General features: G+C 54.1%; 4 protein-coding genes across 4 annotated transcripts in view; 2 read left to right on the forward strand and 2 right to left on the reverse strand.

Moving 5' to 3' along the window:
• Window positions 1-10,804, forward strand: part of NCLIV_020340 (uncharacterized protein) — a gene marked incomplete at both ends in the record, with an annotated part of 16,792 nt that extends 5,988 nt beyond the window's left edge. The window contains 11 exons of the mRNA XM_003882230.1: window positions 46-873; window positions 1,210-1,253; window positions 1,895-1,982; window positions 2,559-2,809; window positions 3,037-3,930; window positions 4,247-4,533; window positions 5,019-5,263; window positions 5,834-6,256; window positions 6,797-7,210; window positions 7,547-8,962; window positions 9,777-10,804. Coding sequence (XP_003882279.1) covers window positions 46-873; window positions 1,210-1,253; window positions 1,895-1,982; window positions 2,559-2,809; window positions 3,037-3,930; window positions 4,247-4,533; window positions 5,019-5,263; window positions 5,834-6,256; window positions 6,797-7,210; window positions 7,547-8,962; window positions 9,777-10,804 — 5,918 coding nt within the window. The remainder of the gene's footprint in view (window positions 1-45; window positions 874-1,209; window positions 1,254-1,894; window positions 1,983-2,558; window positions 2,810-3,036; window positions 3,931-4,246; window positions 4,534-5,018; window positions 5,264-5,833; window positions 6,257-6,796; window positions 7,211-7,546; window positions 8,963-9,776) is intronic.
• Window positions 10,805-13,107: 2,303 nt separating this feature from the next.
• On the reverse strand, window positions 13,108-14,872 carry NCLIV_020350 (GNS1/SUR4 domain containing protein, related; the record flags this gene model as incomplete). The annotated part of the gene is made up of 3 exons (XM_003882231.1): window positions 13,108-13,737; window positions 14,299-14,494; window positions 14,742-14,872. The coding sequence occupies 3 exons, from the start codon at window positions 14,870-14,872 to the stop codon at window positions 13,108-13,110; spliced, it is 957 nt and encodes a 318-aa protein (XP_003882280.1).
• Window positions 14,873-20,198: 5,326 nt separating this feature from the next.
• Window positions 20,199-21,380, forward strand: NCLIV_020360 (40S ribosomal protein S12, related; the record flags this gene model as incomplete). The annotated part of the gene is made up of 2 exons (XM_003882232.1): window positions 20,199-20,288; window positions 21,042-21,380. 2 exons carry the CDS (start codon window positions 20,199-20,201, stop codon window positions 21,378-21,380), a joined length of 429 nt encoding a protein of 142 aa, XP_003882281.1.
• A 1,637-nt stretch (window positions 21,381-23,017) lies between these two features.
• NCLIV_020370 (conserved hypothetical protein) lies at window positions 23,018-24,329 on the reverse strand (the record flags this gene model as incomplete). The annotated part of the gene is made up of 2 exons (XM_003882233.1): window positions 23,018-23,480; window positions 23,797-24,329. 2 exons carry the CDS (start codon window positions 24,327-24,329, stop codon window positions 23,018-23,020), a joined length of 996 nt encoding a protein of 331 aa, XP_003882282.1.
• Window positions 24,330-24,921: the final 592 nt, after the last annotated feature.

Consider the following 24,921-nt stretch of genomic DNA (forward strand, 5'->3'; position numbering starts at 1 on the left):
GCCTTCATCAGTGGAGGCCTGACCAGGATGAGTGGATGATGGTAGACCTGGAGAACCGGCTGGAAGAAGCCTTGTCCTTGGACGCAAAGTCGGAAGCCTCGACGGAGGTTCCGGATTCGCCTTCTGCTGCGGCGGCGCGCTCTGGGCTCTCGTCGCCTCTGTCTGCGCCCGTTTCTGCTCGTGGCCCCGCCGATGCCCCTCCGTCGTTTTTGTCGACCGCGACAGAGGATTCGCTCGGGGTTTCCAGCTTGCCAGATTCGGCAGACGTCGCGAGACAAGTCGCCGCCGAGATGCGTGAGCGGTTCACGCTCGCCCCCGACTGGCGGGGCGCGGACTGGGACGGTCCGGTCGACGCGCTGTCTCCGGGGGAGCAGAAGCGGCTGGTCGCAGTTCGGAAAAAGAGAACCAGGATGATGTTTCTCCTGTTCCACCAGGGCGTCTCGTCCCTCACAGTGGCAACCGAGCAGCTGTTTGGGCGCTTCGTTCATCTGCTGATGCTGAATAACGCGGGGAAACCGCTCAAAAGGTGTCCCTCCGGACCCGCGCTCGCGACGGCCGGCGTCTGTCAGAACGATAGGGCGTTGCGCGCGAGAAACGAAATGCCTCTCCGTCTGCTCGTCTCGATCTTTGCGGGAATGTTCTACAGACGAGCCGAGGGCCACTTTGGGGCCACGAAGGAAGAGATCGTCGACGGCTTCCTGGCCTTTATCGAGGACATGAAATTCAGCCGCATGCCGACCGGCTTCTTCGCCAAACTGAGGAAAACGCAGCCGCAGTGGATCCTCGACGTGGTCCTCAGCCCGCTCTTTGGGGAAGGCACTCACAACAAAGTCCCCATCAAACCCGGCGAAATGGCCATCCTCAAAGCCATCGGTGAGTCGCCAACATCAGGGAAAAGCAGGCTGCAGTGCCCCGCGCGACTCCTCACGAGAGTCGCTGTCAACTTCCCCGCGAGAGACGGGGGGAGACGGCTTTCGCAGAGAGGGTCCGAAAACAGACGACAGACGCGACGTGCAGTTCGTCTCTCGAATACAGGCTCAGCAGCCGTTCACTGGTGCGTGATCCGCCTGACAACATGCCGCGCGCCCGCGCGCGAATAGCGAAGGCTCTCCTCGGGGAGTGCGCTCTTCACAGCTATCTCCCTCTTTCTCCGGCCTCTCACAGCCGCCTGTTTCTTCCTTCCGCTTTCTTTTACGCTCTGTGCTGCAGTTGTCAGCGAAGTCGGCGCTCTGTTCGAACAGGTTGCCGATTCCGTAAGTGTCTCTAAAGAGGAAAAACGAGGCCGGCCTCTGCACGCTCTCTCGGAACCCAGTCGCGGACAGACAGGGACAGTCGTTTTGTTGCGTTTCGCGGGATCTTTCGGCCCCCAAGCAGCGGATGCGGTGTCCGTACACCCGAGGAAGCCGCTGCTGCGGCGCCTCGGGTTCGCGACTTCCGAGTTTCCCTGACGGCACGAGCTGAAAATCTGCTTCGCGGTTATGCGCTCGACGCTAGGGATGCATGCGAGTTCTGCTGCGCGAGTGGCATTTTCACACATGCAGATTGGTGTGGGGGGACATAATGGATAGGCAGCCTGCGGATATCCTCGGGCGCAGTTCTCGACAGACAGAGACCGAGTCAGCCTGTTGGTGTCGAGAGACACAGAGATGCATTGTGGAGACCGGGAGATGTATGCATACATACATGCATGCACACATATATCTGTATATATATCTGTATATATATATATATGCATATAGGATCGAAAAGAGGAAGGGGGATGAGGATTGATACGGTTGATGGGTTCCGAGCGCATGGAACATCGGCACCTCGAGGTGAGGCTCTGGCCCCTCGTTCCCGTGGCGAACTTCCAGATTTTCCCATTGTTTTCCCTCGTCTGTTTTCGGGCTTTCAGGCACGGTTCAAGCATTCGCGGTGTGACACCACTGGCCAGGTGTTCATCCTCACCGACATGAATGGGGGCACTCAGTTTTTCGCAACGCGTGAGGACTGAAACACGCCGCTCGCGGCTGTGCACGCCCCATCACGCGCGTCTTTCGGTCGATAGGAAAGGGACAGCGTCTCTGCTGCGTCACAAAAACGTGCAGCGCTGGAGATTGTGCTGATCAGGCGGAAAAAGCGCAGTCGCGGCGCCGCATGCGGCTTACCTGGCAGTTTGCCTTTGCCTGTTCTTTTTTCTCTGACTGCAGTCGTTCCGCGTCACTTCGTAGATGTCTTCAGTGTCCGGGTGGGAGAGCAAGTGGATACGATTAAGCAACGAATGGACGTGGAGCGGAGCGCAACTAGCTCTGGTCGTCTTGGAAAAAAAACACTCTCGTTCACAAAAACAGATGCACTGTGCCCGAATACGTAGGTGGCTGTGTATTGCTATGCATGCGTGTGGCGCGTAAATGTGCATGCGTGGAAAGGCACACATCCAACATGCATGTACACGCAGCTGTGTCGTCTGAAGGCGCGGTGGGTATGTCTTTGAACGTTGAATGTGCATGGGTACCTGAGTTGGTCTTGCAAACGGTCTCACTGCGAGCGTTTTTGCTGTGCGCTTTGTGTCTTTGCAGCGACGCCGCGCACGGCCGAACTCGAAGAGGCGGCGTGCAAGATTGAATTTCAGGTCCAGGAGACAGGGATTGTCTTTCGCGGCGACCTAGTGAAGGGCGGCGTTTTGTTGCTTCCAGGCGTTCCTCCGATTGCCGGGAAACTGTCGAAGGACCACGAACTCCAGACTCCTGCGGAAGCGGACTCTGAGACTCTTCTCGTTGTTGAGGGCACTCTGTGGTTGCAAGGGTATCCGAGAATCCACGCGCGAATGGTAGGTCCGGCCAGCTCGGTGCAATTCTGTGTCTTCCTGTCCTGCCAGTTCTCCCTTGATGTCCCCCCCTTCCGGCCTCCCGCGCCATCGCGCCTTTTTCGCTCCGCTTTTTCTGCGCCAGAGATTTCCGCGTCGCCCCTCTCTGCCGCTGTCTTCCGTCCCCGGTTTTCTCCCGTTCGTTTCCGAGCCCCTTTTTTTCGGCGGGTCTTTTCGGTCTCCCTCCTCAGATCGGCGCAGTGCTCTACGTGGCGAAACGTCTGCGGTATCCGACGCTCAGTTGGGGCGAGCTCGTGCAAGTCGTCACGCCTCAAGACCTCGAATTCGCCTATCGGATCCTCCAGGAGGGGACTTCTGAGAAGCTGCAGGCAGACCTCGCCGATCTCGACAAGAAGACTCTGTACAGTTTCGACTTCTCCCTCGGCAACATCTGGTCCATTCTTCTCGGCACGCTGGAGCGCGCGGTGCTGCCGATCAAGAAGCAGGCTTTCTTGTCGGCAGACTTCAACATCATTGTGGGCGCCGCGCTCCTCCTGAACGTCTACAACAGCATCTTGAAAAACGTCTCGGGTCTCACGCACTGGTACCTCCGATTCGAGAACTGCTTTTACTCCGAGTTGAAGCGGGCGAAGCTCGAGCGGCGGCCAGCGCCGGCTGGACCCGCCTTCGTGGAGGCGGGAGGTGACGCTGGACGCGCAGGGCCGATCGAGGCAGGTAGAGGAACGGAAACTCAACACGCGTCGCTGAGCTCGCGTCTCTCTGCTTCCTTCTCCGAAACACACCGGTCGGATGCCTTCTTTTCGCCGTCCGAATCGGGAGCAAGAGGGACGACGCACATGCAGTCGCCGTTTAGCTTTGTTGGCAACGCGGCGCTCAGGGCCGAGAGAACCGGCCAGGAAACGGGTGAGCTGGAAGCGGGACACGCCAAGAGGAGTGGAGAGGAACGTGAAAACCCTTTCTCCTTTTCCTTCGAGACGGAGCGCGTTCTCGACTGGAACTGCAACGCCTTCTACGAAAACGGCGAGGAAGAACGACCGATCACGGGAGTAGCAAACATCAGCGTCGACGAACGAAACGCGTTGCAGTGCAGCCTCCTCCAGTTTATGCGCCGGCAACCGACAGTCGTAAGTTTTCCGTGAAAAAAAAGACAGATCCAAAGACAAAGGATAGCAAACAAACAAGAGCAATCTCCCCACCTGTACACTCAATGCGCGTCATGATCGGCAGCAACACGTGTTCCTTGCCTCCGCAGACGCGCAAAAAGCCTGCGACCTAGGGAATCCCCGAGAGAGTCGCCTGCTGTGGCGCGCAGAGATGGAGACACCCGTTTGTGAGATGGTGTTTTAGGGTTTTGTGTGTCGGGGAAGCTTGACCCTGCGGGATTGTGCCACGCATGTCTCTCTCCGTGCTTCCTGCGCCTCCCCCCCCCCCTTTGCACAGAGTGAAGAGGATGCGATCAAGTTGAGGAAAGAGAGCGGAAAAGTCCTGGCTTACATCCGGCGCATTGTGTACGAGCTTCGCGTGCTGAAAGGCAGATCTCGCTCGTCTTGGAAGAGCTTCATGAACGCCTACCCTGCCCAGCCGAAGAACCCCGTCACAGAGATCAGAGAGGATGTCGGCAGGCTCAAGGCCTTCTTTCGGCGCACCGGCCGCAAACTGAATACCCGCTTCAAAGCGTGGAGGCACAAGCTGCGTTCTGAGCTCGGCAAGAAGTTCTTTGGAAAACGGTGAGGCGCTTCAGGGACGAGACTGTCGTCTGGCAGGTGTTTCTCCTGCACGATTTGCGGGGTCGGCGGAGCTCTCCTGGCTGGGGAGCGATACGTGTTTGAAGGCGTTTGCCGACTCGTGTTCCTCCCGTTTGTGCAACAGCTATGGGAGAGGAGAGTGGCATGACCTGCGGGCTTCAAGAGACGCCAGCCCAATGCATGGAGCAGGCGGACACGTTTACAGAGGAGGATCTACGAGAGACAAAGAGAGTGTTGTTGGCGAACAGAAAGCCGCAGTGCATCCCAGGATAAACACATGTATACGCATCGACCTAGACCGCGATTGGCGGGGGGACGGAGGACGCGTGGAACTCCGAAGCATGTGCGCGTCGCTGGCGAGGGTGCGTCTCCGTCTTCGTTATCCCCCGGCCTTTTCTCTCTCCTCCCTCGTCGGAGTGACAAGCTTTTTGCCCTCTTTTTCTGTTCTCTAACGGCTTTGCTTTCAGGGCCCTCAACGTGATGCGTGGAAAACGGTTCATGCGCGTCCTGTTTGTCGCGTTCACGGAGTTGTTTCCAAACCCGGCGGAGTTCCCCGGCCAGGTGCTCCTGACGCCCATGCAGATGCTTCAGTTCTGTGGACTGCAAACCGTGTTGCGAACATACACCGCGCCTTACCTTTTTGACAAGAGAAAGGGAAACGGCCTGGCGCTGCAAATGAAGGCGTCGCCCGTTCCCTCCGACGCCCACAGAAGTAAGGGAGAGGGGCGAGCTCTCGACTCCGGGGCAAACTCGCGACGGAGACGGCAAATTTCTCTCTCCCGTCTCTGCGTGAGAAATCTCGGGAAAACGGGCGTTGGTGTCTGGTGGAAAACGCGAAGCGAAGGCCTCTGAATCCGAGCCCCCAAAGGCGCGTCCTCCACACACCTGGACGTGCAGAGAGGCGCGGCCACTCTTGCCTTCCGAGACGAGGAGATCGCTCGATGGGCGGGAACAAACGTGGAAGCTCTCTCTCATCTCGATGCATCTGTCCCCTGCGCGTTTCTCTTGTCCCCAGCCGATAAACGGGTTCCACATGCACTTTGTGTCCACTCCCTTCTCACCGTCGCACTCCCCAGTGTATCCAGATTCGAGGCGCGTCTCACCTACCCAAAGCCGTAATCCCATGCACGAAGGCGAGAATCTGGAGCGACAGAGGCGCGGATCGAACGCGACCCGTCCGCAGGCGCCCCGTGTCTCTGTATACATAGATATGTATGCACGTATGTATATATATATATATATATGTAGGTCCGGTTTGGGGCGTGTGTTGTGGTGCCTTCAGATGCATTGGAGGAGCTCCAGCTGCGTCTGGCGCGCATCGTCCACTCGGATCCGACGGCCGAGAAGCTGCATGCGTCCCAGCTGGTTCGCCAAGTTGGGGGCTACCTCCAGTTGTTGGCGGAGACGTCCTTCACCGGTGTGGAAGTGCCGGAATACACTGCCCGCACATTTGTGCGTTATGTGAAGTTGAAGATGAACATGGAGAGGAGAGGCGTGCCCAAGACGGACACAGAGTTCATGGCGGTACTGCAGATGCAAGTAACCGACCTGTCGCTTCTCCGTGCCATTCTCGCTGCCTTTGACGACGTTGAAGAGCTCAAGAAAATTCAGCAAGAGTTGACGAAGGAAAACTACAACGTCGCGGCTCTCTCTGCCGAGAAACTTCGCCTCTACTCGCCGTTTTTCTACTTTGACCACTCGTCAGGTAACTGCGACGACGGGCCAGGTGTGCTCGGCGTGCGGCGAGTGCTCTTGTCTCTGGCTTCTGGGCCCCGTTCACGTTCCCTCGCGTTCAAAAACCTTCGAGTGCTAATCCGGAAGGTCGAGGCTCCTCTCTAATATAGCTTGCGACGGGATGTGTTCCTACTGACGGGTGGGGTTCCCGGCGCGCTCTCCCTCACACGTCAGAAAAGGATGTCGCTTGCGCTGGACTCCTTCGTATTCTCGGGGGGATGGTTGCGGTCAATCACTTCGGAGCTTCCAATCTGCACGAGCGCTCTCGCTGGTTTGTGTCCACCGCTATTTTCTTCGCCTTTCTCCTCTACGGCTCTCTTGTTTCTCCCTCTCTGCCTTCTAAGCGGTCTCTGTCTCTGTCTCTTCCTTTCTTTCGCTCTGTGTCTGTCTTTCCCCCTCGGAGTCTCTCTTTTCTTCCTCGTCTTCCAAGGAAGGGCGGATGCATCGCAAACCGAATCTGGTTTCCGGTGCTTCATCGACTGCGCAGTGCGGCCTTCTGTGTCCCGTGCAGAGAGTGGCGAGTCCGTCCGACGCAGTCGGCGCCCGGCATCGATGCTGGTTCTGACCCTCGAGTGTCGCCAGCAGACTCTTTCGCCAAGTTGGAAATCTGGAGGCAGCTCTTTGGAGGCGTTTCTGCTCTTTCTTCGCGAGAACCTCTTCCCTGAGGATATCGCTGAAATCGCGTGGAGTGAACTTTCCACCGCCGAGCCTTCCGCGTCTCGGTCTTCTCCGACAGAAGAAGCTGGGGCGACGGACCCAGTGGAGGACGGCCCTAACGCTGAAGGCGCCTCCACAGAACCGTGGAAGATTGCTATGAAGCTGCCACTCTTGACAGGCCTGGAGATCCTAGGTTGCGCGTCCGAGTTCCGCCCTGACTCCAGCGGAAATATCTTCGCCGTTCCATCTGTTTTGTGTCACATTTCTGGTGAGTGCGGGGCTCGCGAACAAGACACCTGGCAGACTAGCACGCAAGCAAGACACAAAGAGGGCCAGAGAAAATGGATCGGGCTTCTCTCCCGCCTAGAAAGGAGGTACAAACTCCACGCACGCAGAGCGACGTGCATGTGTAGCCTATGTGTGGCGTGCGTGTGGCTGCATGGGTAAGCGGTTACACATGGTGCAAAGACGTTCTTTCAGGCGGTGTGCAAACGCGAGTACGAGTGTGCGAAAGGAGGACAGAGGAGTGCCTGCGTGTCTCCACTGTCCACAAAAACGCTGTGTTTGTCTGTTGTGTTTGTCCCCGTTGTGTCTTGGCGCTCAGAGCCGGCGGACTACGTCCTTCCTCTGGGTCTTCCGGAGTGGATCAAGCTACGCAGAGACTCCTCCACCGAGGCAGACTTGTTTCGAGAAGAGCGACGAGAGTACAGGGACGAGATGTCGATGTTCGACACGGATGCGTCCGCCTCTGTTTCTACTGTTTCCGCGCCTCTCTCTCCGCCGCTGCGTGCTGATCAAACCCGGATGAACGAACTGTTAACCTCGATGGAGACGCCTTCGGCAGACTGGGGAAGCGGAGGCGACGGTGACCCGACGGCCACAGTTGGGTCCGACGAGTCCGGCGGCTTCGTTGAGGAGCGCGCAAAGGTGGAGCCTGTACGCAGAGAAAAGAGCAAAGACGAGACAAAGGCGGAACGGCGTCTGCAGCCGGGAGAAGCCCCTCCTGTTTCTTCGGCAGGTGGCGACACAGCAGAGCCCAGCGGCGACACGCGTCCTTCTGTCCAGTCGCCAACGGACCTGCAAAGACCCGCCGCTTCTGCCGGATCGCCTGCCGGCTTCTACGCTCGAAACCTTAGTCGTGGAGCCGCGGGCGATCGGCCAGTGCCTCGTTTGCCCTCTTCGCCGACACTGGAGAAGGCAGAGAGATCAGGACTCTCCGGCCCGAGTCCGTCTTTGCCGGAGACGGCAGGTGAAGGGCTTTCTGTGGAGCCGAGCGGAGACGAGGCAGTGGAAGAGGGGGAGGACGCAGCAGCTACAGCTGAGGAAGACGGGGATGAGACAGAGCCTTTTCTGGACGGAGACGGTGACGACGGCACGGGCTCGGACTCGGGGCTTCGGCGCGCCTACGCCTTGAGCGACGAGATTCTGCCTGTGTTTCTGGACGCGTTCCACGGCCTCTACGCGCTGGCTCGCCCCTGGAGCCTCCGAGAACCCTTTCTGCGTCGAGTGGCCCAGTTCTTCAGCGCGGCGTACGAAGCCTGTCTGCTCGAAGGCGAGGCAGCAGACAGTGGGGAGAGCTGCAGGAAAAAGCCCGCGGGATCGCCTAGCGCTTCCGAACTCGAGGTCCTCTTCCACAGAGTCTCTGGCGGGCAGACGAAGCCGTCTGTCACCCGAAACCCCATCCTGGAAGTCGTTTTCAAAGAGCTCTACAACAACGTGGTGGAGACGCGAAAAGCCGTAACGAACGAGAACGTGGGGAAACTCGCGACCTGGGTCTGCGTCAACTCGGCCCGGGAAATCTGCGCCGCAGGCTCTCTCGCCACGAATGCGCCGCTGGCGAGTCACGAGTACCGCAGCTGCGTCCAAGACATCGAGGCGCGGTGCCGCGAACCCGACTGGCAAGAATTCCAAGTGGTCCTGCAGGCCGAGGAACAGGCCGTCAAGTCCGGCATCTTCGTCTCCGCCATGCAAAGCGTCGAGCGACAGAACCTGCGTCAAATCCTCGACGCGATTGACGATGGTAAGCGCCGAAGGGTAGGACCACGGGACGAGGCCAAGGGCCGGTTTCGCAGCCTAGCAGTGTGTGACCTACGGCGAATCCGAGCCAGTGTTTTCTGGGAGGGCCAAAGAAGGGAGACGCTGAAAAGATCCAAGTCTCTCCACGGATCGTTACACTCTGTGCGTCCTTTTTGTCTCTCCGCGGTGTACGGTTTCTATAGAAAACACGTTTCCGCGAATTTGTTGAGCAGAACCACGCGCATACACAGACCGCTAGGACGCACACCCTTCTGGCGGGCGCACAGACGCGCGGGAAAAGGAGATTCGCCAGCGAGGAGGGTGAAGCATAAAAGAGGCGGGCGTGCAGCCTCTTGGTGTTGAATTCTTCCTAGTGGAAAAGGAACGCCCACCGGAAACCGTCGACCTGCAGACGCACAGACAGAACGCAACAGCTCACAACGGCATGGGGTGGACTGCTTCGTAATTGACCGCCTGTGACATGTCATACATCTATACACAAATATATATATATATATATATGTGCAAATATGTATGTGTGTGCACGCAGATCACTCTTTTTGCATGTGTGTTTGGTCATAGAGGACGCCCGAACTGGGAGGAGGCCCTGTATTTGTGCGTCGAACGCCCAGGATGAGGGGGGGGGGGGTGTGCAAAAAAGGCGTTTGCGGAAGTAGTCAAACGATACGGCGGGGCAGTGGCTGGACCGCGTAGACGGTGTCTCCTTGAAGGTGGATACTTCCCCGTTTTTTTCGCAGCAGCGCGAAGACAGCCGTGACGTGTTCTCTGTGGTGTCTTGTTGCACTTCGCGTTCTCAGTTCTCGCCGACATGGTCGTGGACGAGTTAAAGAAGCACTGGTGGGCTCCGCCTCCGTTCTCGGCTTCCTCCGTCCCGTCCGTCGCAGGCCATCCGCTGTCCGCCGCAGATGGAGAGGCTGTACAGCAGCGGTGGCGGAGTGTGAAGAAGAGGTTCCGCAAGTGCGTCCACAAGCTCCGGTTCCGGCAACCCGATTTGGCATCTCAAACCGTGCGCACTGTAGTTGAGTCACTCTTTTTCAAACTGACGAGAGGGGACTTCTCGAGCAAAGGAGAGCTGAAGTCCTACCTTCAGGAGATGCGTTTCACCATCGCCAGGGCTGCAGCTGTTGAGCTCGACGGAACGATGGTGAGCCGGACCGTGGCGCTCCGTCACCAAGCGCGGAGCAGGCAAATGCGGCGCCGAAAGAGAAAGCGCTTCTACCATCATGTTCCCAGGACCGACTACGACGACCGAGTCCTTCTGATTTCGGATTCTTCACCGTCTGCCAGTCCTGAAGCCCGCGAGGAGGCTCCCGAGCCCGAGGCGTCTCTGCTCCAAGTTCGAGACGACAGGCTGGACGACGGCTCCCGTAATGCCGGGACGCCTCTGGCTGTCTCTCCGGTGTCTCCTTCCCTCGTCGCCCGTCGAGCTGTGTCGCCTGTCTCCTCTCCGTCCCACGCTTCGCCGGTTGCGGTGGCGACGACGAAGAAAGGGCGAGAAACGCTGGAGCCACCGGCCGGAGCGAATTCTCTAACAGAGCCTCAGAGGACACGGGGCGTCTCTGCTTCCTTTGCAAGTCTCGTTTCTCGTCAGGAGGGAAACGACAGGCAAGGCGGCAATGAAGCTGCCGCTGGAAATCCAGCAGATCTGTCCGCGGTCAAAAACACTTTTGGGTATCGCATTGACTCGTCCACTTTCAACCAGTATACTCTACAGGTTTCTGCAAGGCGAGAAGGCAGACTCAAGTGGTTCAGGGCGTACCGGATCAACTGCGCCCTCCTCACGCTCGAGATTCTCGTCAAGATCCGATCAGGTAAATTGAAATAGAAGCAGGAAAGTTGCCGCAGAGACACAGTGACCAATCAGTTAACATCCAGATAGAGACGAGGACCAAAGTCCACGACGTATTTAAAGCATATTTTTTCCTAGCCAAGACCGTCGCCTTCGCATAGGAGGGGGAAAAAGACGGAAATGGGTAGAGAGAGAACTGCAAAGATTAGGGTGCCACTGTGGCAGCGCAAAGAGCAAGATGAGTCGCATGTAATGGAACGCTCAACACCCGTATCAGCGTGCGGATACTGGATGTGTGTAAGAGAATACATGAAAGCGTGAAGTGACGCTACATGTTTCACGCGCTGTCTCCACGTCTGGGAGTTGAGTGTTTTCTAGAGAGAACAAGCTAGAGCCTGTTTTTCAGTTCTCATGTGCGTTTCAACTGACCCGTGGGCGGTGGTGAAAGCGGGATCCTTTCGTCAAACTCTTCGGTTCGTGCTTGACTCGATCGTGAAGAAGCCGTCGGTTCTTTCTTGCACCGTCTGGCCACTTTCTTCCCTCAGGTCTTTCATTCAACCTCCGTGGCGCTTTCCAGAGCTTCCATGGCCACCTGCGGAGAATCCTCTTTGCTCCGGAGGCTCTCATGAGATTTGTGATGGGAAGAGTCTCCGCTTTTCGTCGACGTTGAGAGGAGACAAAGAAGAAATATTCGGCGAAGAGGAGAGAGGCAACGAAGACGCGCGTGGGAGGCAGCAAGTACGGATGTCTTTTCCTGCTTTGAATTCTTTTTTCTCACGTCCTACCATGGACGACTTAGCCCCTAAACCATTAAAACTGTTCAGCGTGAATCGTGGCTACGCCAGCGGAACGCAGTTCACGTACGGCAGCATAGCCGGGAAAGGTCGAAAGACACGATTCCGTACTGGCGGAAGAACGGTTCTTGGTTTCTCTCAATATGACGGCATTACAATATCGAAAAAGATGGCAGAGATAGAGTCCACTGTCTACGTGCTTGAAATCACGTGACGGTGCCGAAAGAGCAGGAAACGATTCGCACCGGAGCGCGAATGACTTGTACAAATGAGATTCTGTACGACTTACAGAACTCAAGAACGTTTCACGCCTGGATGGTGCATGGCAGCTTTCCTATTTCACATGCAGTGTTAACGTCAAAAATCTGCATCAATACTTCATATGTTGCTGCAAGCACGTACGTGGTAGCAAACAGCGAGTTCCACCCACGGACACCTGGAAAGGGTCATGCTAATTTCCACTTTCCACGCCGATTGCATCCACAAACCACTTGAGAATCCCTCTCCGGACTGGTTCCACTCAAGAGCAAGCTTCGGTTCCGGTGGCCCCGCGCATCTTTGTAAAGCGTTTCTACACTCGCTCCTGAGAGGAAGTTTAGGCGTTTGTGGTTCCCCACTTGGGGCGTGTCCAGCGTTTTCCTCACCCCAGAGGAGTGCCTTTCCTCGATTAAGCAACGTTTCATACAGCGCATGCGACACGAAGAATACAGTTCCGCAGATGACCGTCCACGTACCATGCGCCAACATGGTCGTCGTAAGACAGCTCCGACCAGTGCTGCCGACCACACGCATCTGTGTAAAGAATGTGGTTTTGGGGCAGAATCTATATTCTGCGACGCAGTGCGATTGAAAGGAAAGAGAATCGTGAAGCAAAGTGACTCTGTTGCACCATGGCGGAAGTCTTCGGATACTAGCTGCGGCGTCGCATCGCTGTGACACATTCCAGCTTTCCGCACCGTGTGTTTTCCGGGAGACTGACTCTGATTCGCATTCGCGTCAGAGCTACGGGTTCCGGCGCACTCGGCCACTCAGCCCGCCAGTGGCACATGACGAAGCGTGGCCCGACAAGCGGGGCCTTGCTTTGCCGTTCTTCTGGAAAACGTGGAAGTTTAAGTTTTAGAATGGAAGCAGGGTTTTCTTTCGGACGCGTTGGAGGCAGTACCTGAAAGGTCGAAAAAAAGGAAAGCGCCCACTGCTCGAGTGGTTCAGATTGGTACCCGGCAGCGTTGCCGACGACTGGACGACGGCACAGCGTTGCACCAGCAACACAAACAAGTTGAAAACGGCTCTGCAGGAACACGAGCGTCGCGCGTGAAGTGTCCATCCACAGGTCCAGATCGGGCCGCACGTCGGCACGTTCTACCGGTGCACACAAAAAACAGCCTGTGGGAGCTAACCCAGAGACCTCGTACCCCCCCCCCCCCCTAAACGCGTCCTGGCAGCAAATCCCTCCAGAGGCGCCGTGAACCGGTGTCCGGTGGGCACAGCAACAAGGGGGATGTGAAATAACGGTTAGGACACGTTTTCTCGCCTCCAGTTCGTCCTCTACTCCGCTTTTTTCGCCTGGATTTTCTTGTGCGAGGTCTTCGAGATATATCTCTTGAAGAAGTACTCCGCGAAGAGATAAAAGTAGGTGGAATACATGAGGAGGCCGTAGACGAGGTTGCGGGTATTGATATATTGGCCGTACGTCATGGGGTCAGTGAACTGCCAGCCCGTCCATTTATTGACTAGCGGATATGCGAAGGAGTAATACAGCGACACACACGTGACACCTACGCCCACAAACATCTGCGAAATTTGGGCGATCGTTACAAATATACCCCACGAGAGTGGCCGCTGCATCTGGGCAGCAAGGAAATAGTAAAAGTACATGATCGCATGCACACTGTAATTCATCGCAACGAAATAGATACCTGCAGGCTGCTCTACGCAGTAACCATCCCAGGTGTACAACAGCACTGTCGCGTGGTGATACCAGTGCAGGAAGTTAAGAGGTCGTTTCCGAAGGACAATGAAGACAGTATCCAGCAGCTCAAAGTATTTAGAATAGATGAACAAAAAGATCCACAATCCGCACCCCCCGTGGCCGTAGGTGTAGACGGGTGGGGAGCAGATGGACACCTCGAATCCCCAACGGCGCAAAATCTCGAACAAGTGCGGGACGACGCGGATCTGCGAGGGAGAACACAGGGGAAACCAGCAGGGAGAATAAGGGTCAGAACCGCATGTTCCCACAAGAGACGTGCCGTCAAACATGCAAAAGCGTACACCTTCGCGATGCCTCCTATCCGTCAATGACTCACGAGACATCGCATCCAACTGAGGACTGGCAACCGTACTCAGATCGACTAGCCTTTCACCACCCCAATGAAAATCAACACAATGCAGCATGTCACATTTCGCGGTGCTTTCTGCTACGAACGCAACACAGCCTGCTGTAGAACCAGTATCGAGAAGAAAGCCCACAGTAATCTCTTCCGCGAAGTAAGGGACAAGGAAAAGGTCAAACAAACGGTCACGCGACTGGTCAAAAACAAAGATGCGAACATCCAAAACGGTCCGCACGCAGACTTACACGAACTTGCGGACCTGCTGGTGACTTCTCTACAGTGCGTACGCGCATCCATCACCGAAACGGACAAGGCACAGAATGTGTGTGCCGCTCTTTATGTCATCCAGCATTCTGCACATCTTCTTAACCTATATGACAGCTAGAGTAAGGGGAAGCCTCACCATGCCCATGAAACTGAAAATGGCGAGAAACAAGTTCCAGTATTTCAGTGGGCGTCGTAGATCATACGCGGGTCTGTTCTTCATCCATCTCGTGCCGAAGTAGCAGAAGAGAAGATAAATCGTGACTGCGATGGGTGCGACATGGTACCGGGCGACGGTCCAGCGAAGCCATGGGATCGCCCTGTATTCGGCCTCACTGCGAAAACAGCAAATCCACAAACAGCGAAAAACCAGAATTGCCTTTTACATTCACTACGCCACGTCTTGCATGGAACGCATCATAAACATGAGAAAGACACCGCCTCCCTCTGTGGACAGTGAAGGGACATTCGCACGCGTAAGCGCGGCATGCCAGCAGCAAAGAGATGGAATTGCGAAAAAAGTGCGCAGCACCGCGTATCCCAAAAAAAGAGAAAGACGAGGGAATTTAGACTGCGGCTTACAAGTCTGAGTACAAGGGTCTCAGAAAGGGATACTCCTCATTCAGGTTCAACGCCGCCTTGTTCGGATACGTGCTAAGCTCGCCCGGCGGCCTCCGGTCCAGTACCATTTCACTCGTTTCTCTAACCTCCATTGTGCTGAATTGGAAGAGGCTAGGAATTCTGGATCAGCAACTACAGACCACGAAGGCCATGGACGAGTTTGCGTCGTCGCCTGTCGGTGGTATACGCGGAATCAGAGCTATTCCTTTGGTTCCTACGTTGAGTCACTGGACTTCGATGCTAAGCTGTATTAATGGGCATTCACAAAAAGCGACTCGGCAGTGCAGAGACGCTCTAGAGGCCTCTGAGGAAAAAAACTGACGGCCAGTAGAACTTGCGCAAATCTGGGGCAGGAACAACATGGGCGAGTCCTCTTCGGCCGTGATCTTGGGTGAAGGAGACGGAATGTTTCGTTGGAAGATGCGCTGGCTTTTCCAACAATGGAAAAAAGTTGTCGCTCTACGGGTGGAGGCCCAAGAAAAAACAATCCGTCCTACGTGAACGAACGCCTAAATCATACAGGGACGCCTTCCGTGGAACGTCGGACGCACGAATAGCGCGTCTTTGTCAAAGGAAACGGTCACAACAAAAACATGCCTGTGTTACGCTAAAAGCCATCTCTGTGAAAATGTAAGGAACGTCCGAGTTCGTTATATCTCTTCTACTGCTGAAGTGAAACCGGGACAACAGGCACTGCCTTCACAGCAACTACGGGTTCATCCAGCTGGAACGTCGAGCACAGACGTCCGCCGATTTTGCTACTCAGCCGGGGAAAAAAATGGATGTGAAACGATGCGGTCCGCTCCGTACAGTACAGGTTTGTTTTCCTCTTTTCTTGGAAGCCGTAGACACAAACCAAACACCATCGGGCTCTCTGACCCGTCGCGCAGGCGACTGCAACAACTGCGCAAGACGACAGCAAAGGAAAAACCAGGGAACCCCTCTCGCCAACCTTCCTTTTGGAGGCAGGCCGGGCCAGATATTCAATTCATGAAGGGCACACACTGCACACGAGAAAGGGGTTTCATTTATAAGTGTACCGAAAAGGAAGTGACATCCTGTCGTACGTAGACACACCCTATATTCTAGCAACCCGTTTCACATCACCCGTGTACTCGCCGCACATTGCTTGGCGATTTGCGCATGTTCACTCGATGAAACCGTCCGTCATGGAGGGCAGCCGCAACGTAAACCCACAAAGACCTGCATGATACACCAAACAGAGAAGAAGCAGTCCACAGGTTGTTAGTGTTAGGAGACTCATGAGCGAATTTGGACAAGTACATCTCTGCTGAAACGGAAAAATCAACGGCCTCCCACGAGTCTCTGTCTGAATGAAGAGGGCCGAAACGAATGTTTTAACGCAAGCAAAAGCAAGAGCACGCCACCACATGTGGATTCTGTACGCACGCACACGGACCGAAAACGCGCCTGTCGCCAATATGGAACTTATTTCTTTTTTAGGTAACACGCGTGCAGTGAAAATGGTAGATGTGAGGTCTCCGCGTATTGGAAACCAGAAATCCATGTTGATCCACTTGAACGCCACCGCCTTTCTGCCCCTGTCGTGTGGGTCCGCACCGTGTACGATAAATGGGCCTCAGCACTGGTACTCAATCGTCCAAAAGAAGGCAAAACCGCTTTGCTTACTGTCTACAGACAGAAGTGCTGGAAGTGTACCGATGCATAAATCTGATGGGCAAATCAGCTTGCTTTAAAGAGTTCCTCAGTTTGTTCCTCGATTTCACTACGTGTCCGGTTTCTTTCAATGGCAACCCCCCTCCGGGGCTCACAGCGATCCGGTGCGGCCATACAGATTCAAAAGTGTCGGTGTATGGTGCCCAAATTATTCAACGAGACAGGGTAAGCAGCATGTGGCGCACTCGGCACAAGATGCGGCACCTCCGAACAAGCGCCAACGTGCGTGGGTGCTCGCAGGAGCACTCTGGTTGCTTGATCCACAGACATTGGTACGAGATATGTGATAGCCCACAGCGGTTGCCGTAGTGTCAGGTGCTCTTCGACATCAAATTAACTCATGCCAGTGTCAGGGACCAAGCACAGCAGCCAGAAGGAAACATAGCAGCCTTTGAGGAGAACAGCGATAAGTGCGGAAACTCAGTCGAGCGCTTCAACACCCGAGTGGTACACGCCTCCTGTGGAAGCCAGTTTGGAAATGTTCGTCTAGTATATTTTCCGAGATGGACCGCCATTTCTCAGGTCATTAAGAGCTCACAGGTTAAGACAGGTCTCGATGCTTCAGATTCGCGAGTGGTACTTGAGTCGAATTACAGTGTTTGCACGGCCCCCCCCTGGAATGACCATTCGATCAGGAGAGCATAGTATCGTGGAACGAGTTCACATCTGCTTGAGCTGTACTAGATGTTGATTTTGATACCTCTCGAGTATCAAGTAGAATGTCGATGCCAGTCGTTGAACAGTCAATCATGTAGCTGCAAACCGAAACGCACTTCCTCGATGAGGCGGTAAAGCCCCCTATTTCAATTGAGCGCCTGTGAAGAGGTAATTAGTACCAGCTCATTTTCGTGGCAATAGCCAGAAATATGGAGTCCCGCCGATTGTTGAAGTCAGTTTCCAGAGCACACCGTAAAGGTCGGTCCTTTTTTGTGTTTTCATACGTCTCAGAGAACTTCCGAGACTTTGGCACACATCGGAAACCAATCGCAACGCTAGCGGACTTTCGTTTGCCTCATCGAGATACTCTGCAGCTGCAGGAGTCACCCTCGTTCGACTACCTCTGGAGAACCTCAAGGAAGTGAAAACATCACATAACATGCATACTTGCGATCATGACGATTGGCGTGCAGCGCAGTGCCTGATGGATCTTCGGAAGAGAATCACGACATGTACTTTTAACTACAATTCGTTTCGCTTTACCGACACTACACCTCTACCAAAGATACGAGTTGGACTACTGGTTTAGATCTTGAATGTCTTTGTTTACCGTATATTAGGATAAGACATGCGTATGGTCTTCGAAGGCTACCATTCAATGAAGTCTCTTAGCACAGAGAACGGAGGCGCCTTCGTGTGTTGAAAGGCCAGAAAAACCTGTAAACATCGGAAGCGGACAGCTCGCACGTCGATTGAGCCTCTCAGGACATAGCCCGCGACCTCCCCCTGCTCCGCACAAGATCTTGGTGTGTCAAGACTTTGCCTATGCCCTTCTCCGGGGAAGAATGACGCCTATGCAGTGCAACTGTGATGGACGCTTTAATCTAGTTGTGACAGCCGAAAATGTGAGGAGGAACACGCATGCACCCCATTTGGACTGGGACAGTGGCGGGCACCATTTGCAGATAGGGACCTAGCCAGTCTCGGCGGCATACCAGAAGGTGCGTGGCGTCGAGCATGCCGACAGAGGGCAAGCTTACACGGACAAATGCTATCGGGAGATCTTACTCATATCAGAACCTTTAGGTAGAACAAGAATCACATTTACGTGAAATTTACGTGAAATCTCATTGCCACACGCAGTACGTATTGCTGCATTTCAGGAATCCACAGGATGTCACCTCGTGCAGGACAGCAACTCACTCAAATCGAAGGAGGTCGACTCTGTGCCCCACTCTACGAGCGATTCCAAACACGTCTTGCGAAAATTAATCGACTCTGAGGAACCTGAAATTTGACTTCGGTGCCAGCTCCAAGAAACGAAATGAATCTGCCTCTCTGATACCATCCCACGGACCTGACCCGAAAAGCAGCAGGATTCTGTAATTAGACTCCTGCGGTGGTTACTTTCATTCACACCTGGGAAAGGCACTTGACATTCCCAGGGCAACATGACGGATGCCTGCTGGAAACATGAACACTTTTCCTCACGGATAAATCCAAGTTGGTCGCAGTCGAACGGGACTCCGCACTCCAGCGCCCAGACAGAAGGCAGGTCAGATGCTTTCCGGCGCCCCCCGCCATCCACATAGTTGGAAGAGCCGGATTCATCAGGAGAAGCTCCTCTATCTGTGTCCACAATGACGGTCACGCCTTCCATTTCCAAAGAGTTGCTTTTTGGCTCAACCAATTCCCTCGATCACACAACAGGGCGGCCGACGGGAAGCTACTGATGACCATGGCTGTGATTGCATTGCGCGGACCCGACAGAGCCCAGTCATTACCCAACGAAAGCAGAGGTCTTATTTTCTACGAGAACGTCCAGTTGCGATACTGTTTCTGCCGGGGTGGTCTAAGCAGATGAGCCAACCGTTCAGTCCTCCCACGGAAGTAGTAGGGGGAGGGCAAAAACGAAAGGGATTTACGAAGCGCTAATGTCTGCACATAGAGAATCCCATCCCATACCAACCTGCCCGGGGCAACCGGTTGCTGTGGATAGGTTTGTAAACCTCATAGGGTGGGCTATTGTTCATTCCTAGTTCCACAAGCACGCGGTACCATCCTGTTTCTTCACCGTTCCGTCGCAACGTCAGATCCGGTACAGCAAAATTATCAAGTCATCGGCAATATGGTGTGACAAGACGTGACAGCAGCACAGCAGGCGCATGCTGGAAAGAGTCTCGGCCAGTATACAGTGTACAATGTAGGGCAGCATTTCAAATCTTCCCCGTGCGCAATTGCGCCAATAGAGCAATATAGCATACGCTGTTCAGCTTGTTTGCCAAAACAGTCAGCTTCCGCCAGCTGTAGGATACCGATTTTCATACGGTTAAGCTAGCCAGTTTTTCAACGCGTGTTACGCCAGGAGAAGACGGTACATTCAAGGGCTAGGGCTGCTTCCTCTTCGAGCACAACGTTATATGCAACATCCTAAATCCCCATCCTGCTGCTACTTCTCTAATTAGATGCTAACGCTAGCAAATGCACACGGTGCTTTAAATGTTTGGAAGAAGTGCTGTTTGCATGCCACTGCAAAAACAAACAAATGAGTGGAAGTGGAAGGGCGAAGATGTCTAAAAACGAGTTATTCTCCAGTGAACGCATCTGCTACTGCCGTAAGTACTACTTTACCGAAGGAAAGCCTGCTTCGCGAACATCCTTATGTTCAAACTCTGGCTATACTGAAGATGAAAATCTCTTGGTAGAGGAAATAAAGGGTTTTCTCGGCAGGCTTCTGTTGTGAAGAGGTACCAGAGGTCGGGTCTCCACGGCACAGTGGGGCACATAAACAGCATGCGCCTCCGAAGGTCTGACTCGAGCAACTGTAGCAAGACCGTATATTCACCGATTTCCTGTTAATGTCCCCCCTCGCCCTCACAGATCGTGCCCTACCCATTTGACTACCGCGAGGACGTGTCCCCCACTGCATGCGCGCGAACTCGTAGTACGTTTCGCATCATTTTGATTTTTTCTTGCGAGCGCGAGGAGGAAGCTCTTTCTCGAAGAGTCGACCGTGTTTCGCACTTTTCTGACTGCTGTCTGTTTTTCGCACTTTTCGCAACAATGTCTGACGTTGAGAGCATTGCTGACGAAGTTGTGGCCCCTGTGGAGGAGGAGGAAGAGGTGAAGGATTTGATGACTGCGATCCGGAAGGTGAGCTCAATTTTACAACCACGGGTCTTTCTCACTGCCAGTTTCGTTGTTTTGTTCCGAGCGTTTGCACAATGGCGACCGCATCGTGGCTCTTTTAGTCTGCGGGGAGCTCAATGACGCGTGTGGGGCGTGTTCGCGAGCCTTTTGCCGGGAGGCGACCGGGAGCGACGAGGCTCACCATTCGCGCTGGTACCTTTCCGTAAAACGTTCTGAAACCTGTTCTGTGCTTATGGCGGTTGACTATATGAGTGACGGGATCTGTGCCAAGCAAAGTAACCTTCCCGAGCGAGTAGCGCAGGACGCAACGACGACCAGGGTGGCAGAGACGACCTTTGCCGTGGAGAGGAGTACTCTACTGACAATCAACATCTCTTCGTTACCTGTCTCAGCACATAGGAGTGGAGCAGTGGATGGGCTGTCTGCTGACAGCCACGCCATTGGATGCTTCATAATCTGAGAACAGGAAGCTCAAAGACGAAACTTCCTGTAGAAACTCGTGTCTTTTGAGGTGGTACGGAGGTACTTGCGCCTGTCCAGTGAGTTCCGGTTTTTTTTTCGTGGCGACGTGCGTGTATCGTTCTGAGGTGCGTACTTTGCTGTAGTATGGGGTGGAGGAGTGTTCGGTTTTCTGTCGAGGGTTAGCGTATTCTCAAGCGCACTAGAAGCAGCTGTTTTCAAGCCCTATTCATTGCGCTTTTGATGTGGCAGTCTAACGATGCGTAGAGACAGGCATGTTTGCGGTGTTTCGTTCAGGTGCTGAAGAACGCATTGATCCACGATGGTCTTGTTCGTGGCCTGCACGAGGTGGCGAAGGCCCTTGACGCAAAGAAAGCACAAGTTTGCTTTTTGTCTGAAAGCTGCTCGGAGCCGGCGTACAAGAAGCTGGTCCAGGGCTTGTGCAAGGAACATGGAATCCCCCTGCTTGATGTGACGGACAGCAAGGAACTGGGCGAATGGGCGGGACTCTGCAAAGTCGACAAAGACGGTACCGCTCGCAAGGTCGTGGGTGCGTCGTGCGTGTGCGTCACCGACTTTGGCGAGGAGAGCGAGGCTCTGACTTTCCTCCAGAACCACATCAAGACTCTCAGTTGAGTTTTCAATTCACATAATGCTGTGATGCAAGTCGCCTGTTGCGGGGTCGCTCGTGCCCGCGGTTGTCGCAGCTGATGCAATGATGGTTTGTGTGGTTGAACTGCACCGTGTACGATCGTTGTTTGTATTGCGGAGCGCAATCACGGAACCTTGTAAAGTCACTTGCCGCAGTGGGGTGGAGAGGAATGAGGCATCTGCAACAGACGTCTTACTTGCTGCAGCTGAATGCTTCTGTGAGCTTTCTGTCAAAAGTAGCGGCCATACACACTTGAGGATAAGGTGGAACCCAGCGCCATGGGAGGGACGTAAGTAGCAAGAGTGTCAAAACGCGCTACACACGATCCCGCTACACTGCGGAGATTAGATTATTTTTCTGTGTAGAAGAGCATACATCATCGATTAGCAGAGTACCTGAGCACTAGTGGCGTTTCCAGGTTGGAGTGTTACGAGAATTCGTTAGGTAGTTCGCCATGGTACGGGTCCCCTCGTTGTCAGCAAAGGGACACGGTCGCGTATCGAAGGCCTATCGCGAAAAGTGCTCAGACAAATGTTGACGCTTATACAGCTGCATTCGTTGCCCCAGCCGGTACGCACGTTGAGGCGACTTCGCGGACGCAGGCAACTCAGCTGGACTGATTCGCATTGTACCCCAACGCAGTTTGTCAGTGTGCATCACTAGTAGTAAACTAAATCTCGTCATTTTAGAGGGCACATTTCGAGAGAAAAGTCGGCGCGACTCCCAAACCGCCTTGCTTAATACGGGGGGAATGTAGACTAATCAGCTGCATAGAGCTGTTCGAAAGCTGACAAGGTCCCTCGACAGTTTGCCGCCTTTCTGTACATATCGTGGAAGCAGCAACCTCACTAGAGTCGAGTTCGAAGACAAAGCGTCTCGCCTCGTGCGCTACACCACCTTTATCGTACCGTTCAGACAGGGCACCCGTAATTACTCTAAAGTGCCGAAGAGACATTCAAAACGCAGGTAATCGCGGTAGGCGAATGTTTCTCTCAGCGAACAGATACATACGTTGAATTGTGATGGGAACTCAAAAGGCCACTTCCAAGCGACGCTGCAGTGCCTCGAATGCTCGTATCTACCACATCGAAGAGACGGGCATTGATGCCTAAAGCGTTCTGCAACCGGCGACCTTTCGGGAATTCATCGTATTGAGTCACGGCAGCGTATCTCTACGCGGAGGACCACGTGTGTAGTGCGAGGAACCTACCCTTATTTGTATGCTGCCGCACCAGCGACATGAGCTGATCCGGGCGAACACCACAAATACGTGGCAGTCGCGTAACAATCAAACAAAGCAACTTAAATTACAAATCCCAAAGTTCGCACTCTGCTGGAAAATGGGGGACGGTTGGCGACGCATGCCTATTGCGCTATACACAACTGGAGGTTACGGTGGTCAAGTTGTTTATGAAACTAAGAGCCTGGAAAACCTTGTAGCGCCCTCCCAAAATGCACTGTAAAAACACTCGCAGTGACAAAAAAGACACTACACTTTGTAAGTGCCGCGCACAATGCGAGAAACAATCCCCACTGGCGTCACCTGTTTTGGTTGAGGTCCCGATTTCAAGCATACACGCAATAGCCAAGAATAACATAATTGCAACTAAAAACGATGACATCATTCACCCTTGCCGCAGCAACTGAAGACTGATCGGAGCGCGTACACTGTGGAGAAAATTGCCAAAACCCCGCAAGCCAACGATGTGCATGCCTCGACAATGAGCCATTTGCCTGTTCCCATAATGGTGAAGATCTTGTAGTCGTTCATAATGTCCTCAGTAGGTGGAGTGAAGTACTGCGGAAAGCCGACCATGCCTACTTGTTTCACGACCGTGTGATAAGTGGAGGTAGCTACGATGCAGCTGACAATGGCGACCACTGCCACACAGCCAAATGCCGCTCCTACCAAAACGTTGCACACCTTGGGGGAAAGACAGCAGTGGGTAATATTCAAGATAATCGCCACGGCAATTGCAAGAAGAAACCAAATCGTGCCCAAGGCCACCGTGTAACCTTCGCCACCTCCGCCAATAATGAAGATTGCTCCAGAAATGATGATCAGTGTGACGCACGGGACGTACCTGAAAGAAAAGCAAGGACAAACGGAGCAAAAAATTAACACAAATCCACCAATTACGGAATACACGCAGGGCATTCCCTTCGAGACTTGACACGTATACGTGTTCAAAGACCGCCAGAGCTTTACGAAGCTCCAGAATAACCACACTATGTCAGTGCCAAAGTGAAGACAGCAAAATTCACCGTACGGCCTCCTGAATGGCGATCTTCGACGACGAATTCTATGTGTGTCTCATAGATTTCAAAGCCTCCACATAGTGGAGACTGTGGACACAATGTGGCCGTAGATCATGTAAAGATGAAGAAACTACCACTCACATCTGCGCCTCTGGAATCGGCGTGTCGTTACTCATGCCATTTGCGCGGCTGAATGCAGCGAGAGTCGCAAGAGCTAAGACTGCGGCGGCTAGAATGTATCCGCTGTTGGTCCTTGCGAAGTACGTATCGGCAAGCGACCACGTGCTCTCTCCTTCATATGACAGCTCTGAGTGCTTCACGTAAGAAACGTAAGGCTGCAGATAAGCTCCTGCAGTCGCAGCACTAACGACGCAGTAGAGGCTCTCGATAATGTTGATAATGCAGAGGGGACATAGGAAGCAGGGAGAAACAAAAAGACCTAACGCGACAACCGCAGCGATAAGAATGGCAAGGGCCACATGAATCAGCCCCATATACTCGAAGACACTATATGCGTTCGTCGTCAGGGAAGACGCCTCCAGGATATCGTGAATGTCCTTGTCGTAACCAATCAAGAGCATGATGATACCCGTTACGAGCTGTAAGCTCAACGCAATGCACCACGTGCCCACTGCCGGGCTCTCGTAGCCAAATCGCTTTCCACAAAGCCCCATCTTGCACAACAAAATGCGCCTTAAACAGTCAAAAAAAATCTGGCCTTAAGAATGGTCGAAAGCCGTGTAAAGACGGCTGTTTTACAAGCCCTTTAGTTGACTCTTGGGGGTATGTGACCTTGGGGTGGGAGTGGACGGAAGGGGTCTCCGCTGGCACGCGGGGACCTTACTTGAACCAGGACGGGACCACCCAACCACTAAGCCGTCTTTGAGCCAAACAAACAAACAGTTCCCCGTACACCCACAACAACGTGATTTCGAGTCAGAGACACGGGAAAAAATGCCGTCCAACAGAGAACGAGGATAAAATAAGTGGCTGCTGTGCAGCTTGCCGGCAGGGAAGACCTGTAGCCGCGCACTCTGCAATCATTCAACGTACACGGGACTGCGCATCCTGCGCAGCTGGAAGACCTCCACGAGTTGCTTACACCCACCACCCCAGTGCCCGCCGCGCTATCGCTAGTACGGGCGTCTTCACTTATAAGGCGATCTGCAAAATTCAAGACCTTTATTGGTGGCAACAAGTCCTGATTTTCTGACCCGTAGACGCCCGAGTGGGCGAGCAGACAGGGGCTTGGAGATGACGAAACCA

Source organism: Neospora caninum, chromosome VIIa (assembly GCF_000208865.1).
Source record: "Neospora caninum Liverpool complete genome, chromosome VIIa".
Classification (NCBI taxonomy): Eukaryota; Apicomplexa; class Conoidasida; order Eucoccidiorida; family Sarcocystidae; genus Neospora; species Neospora caninum.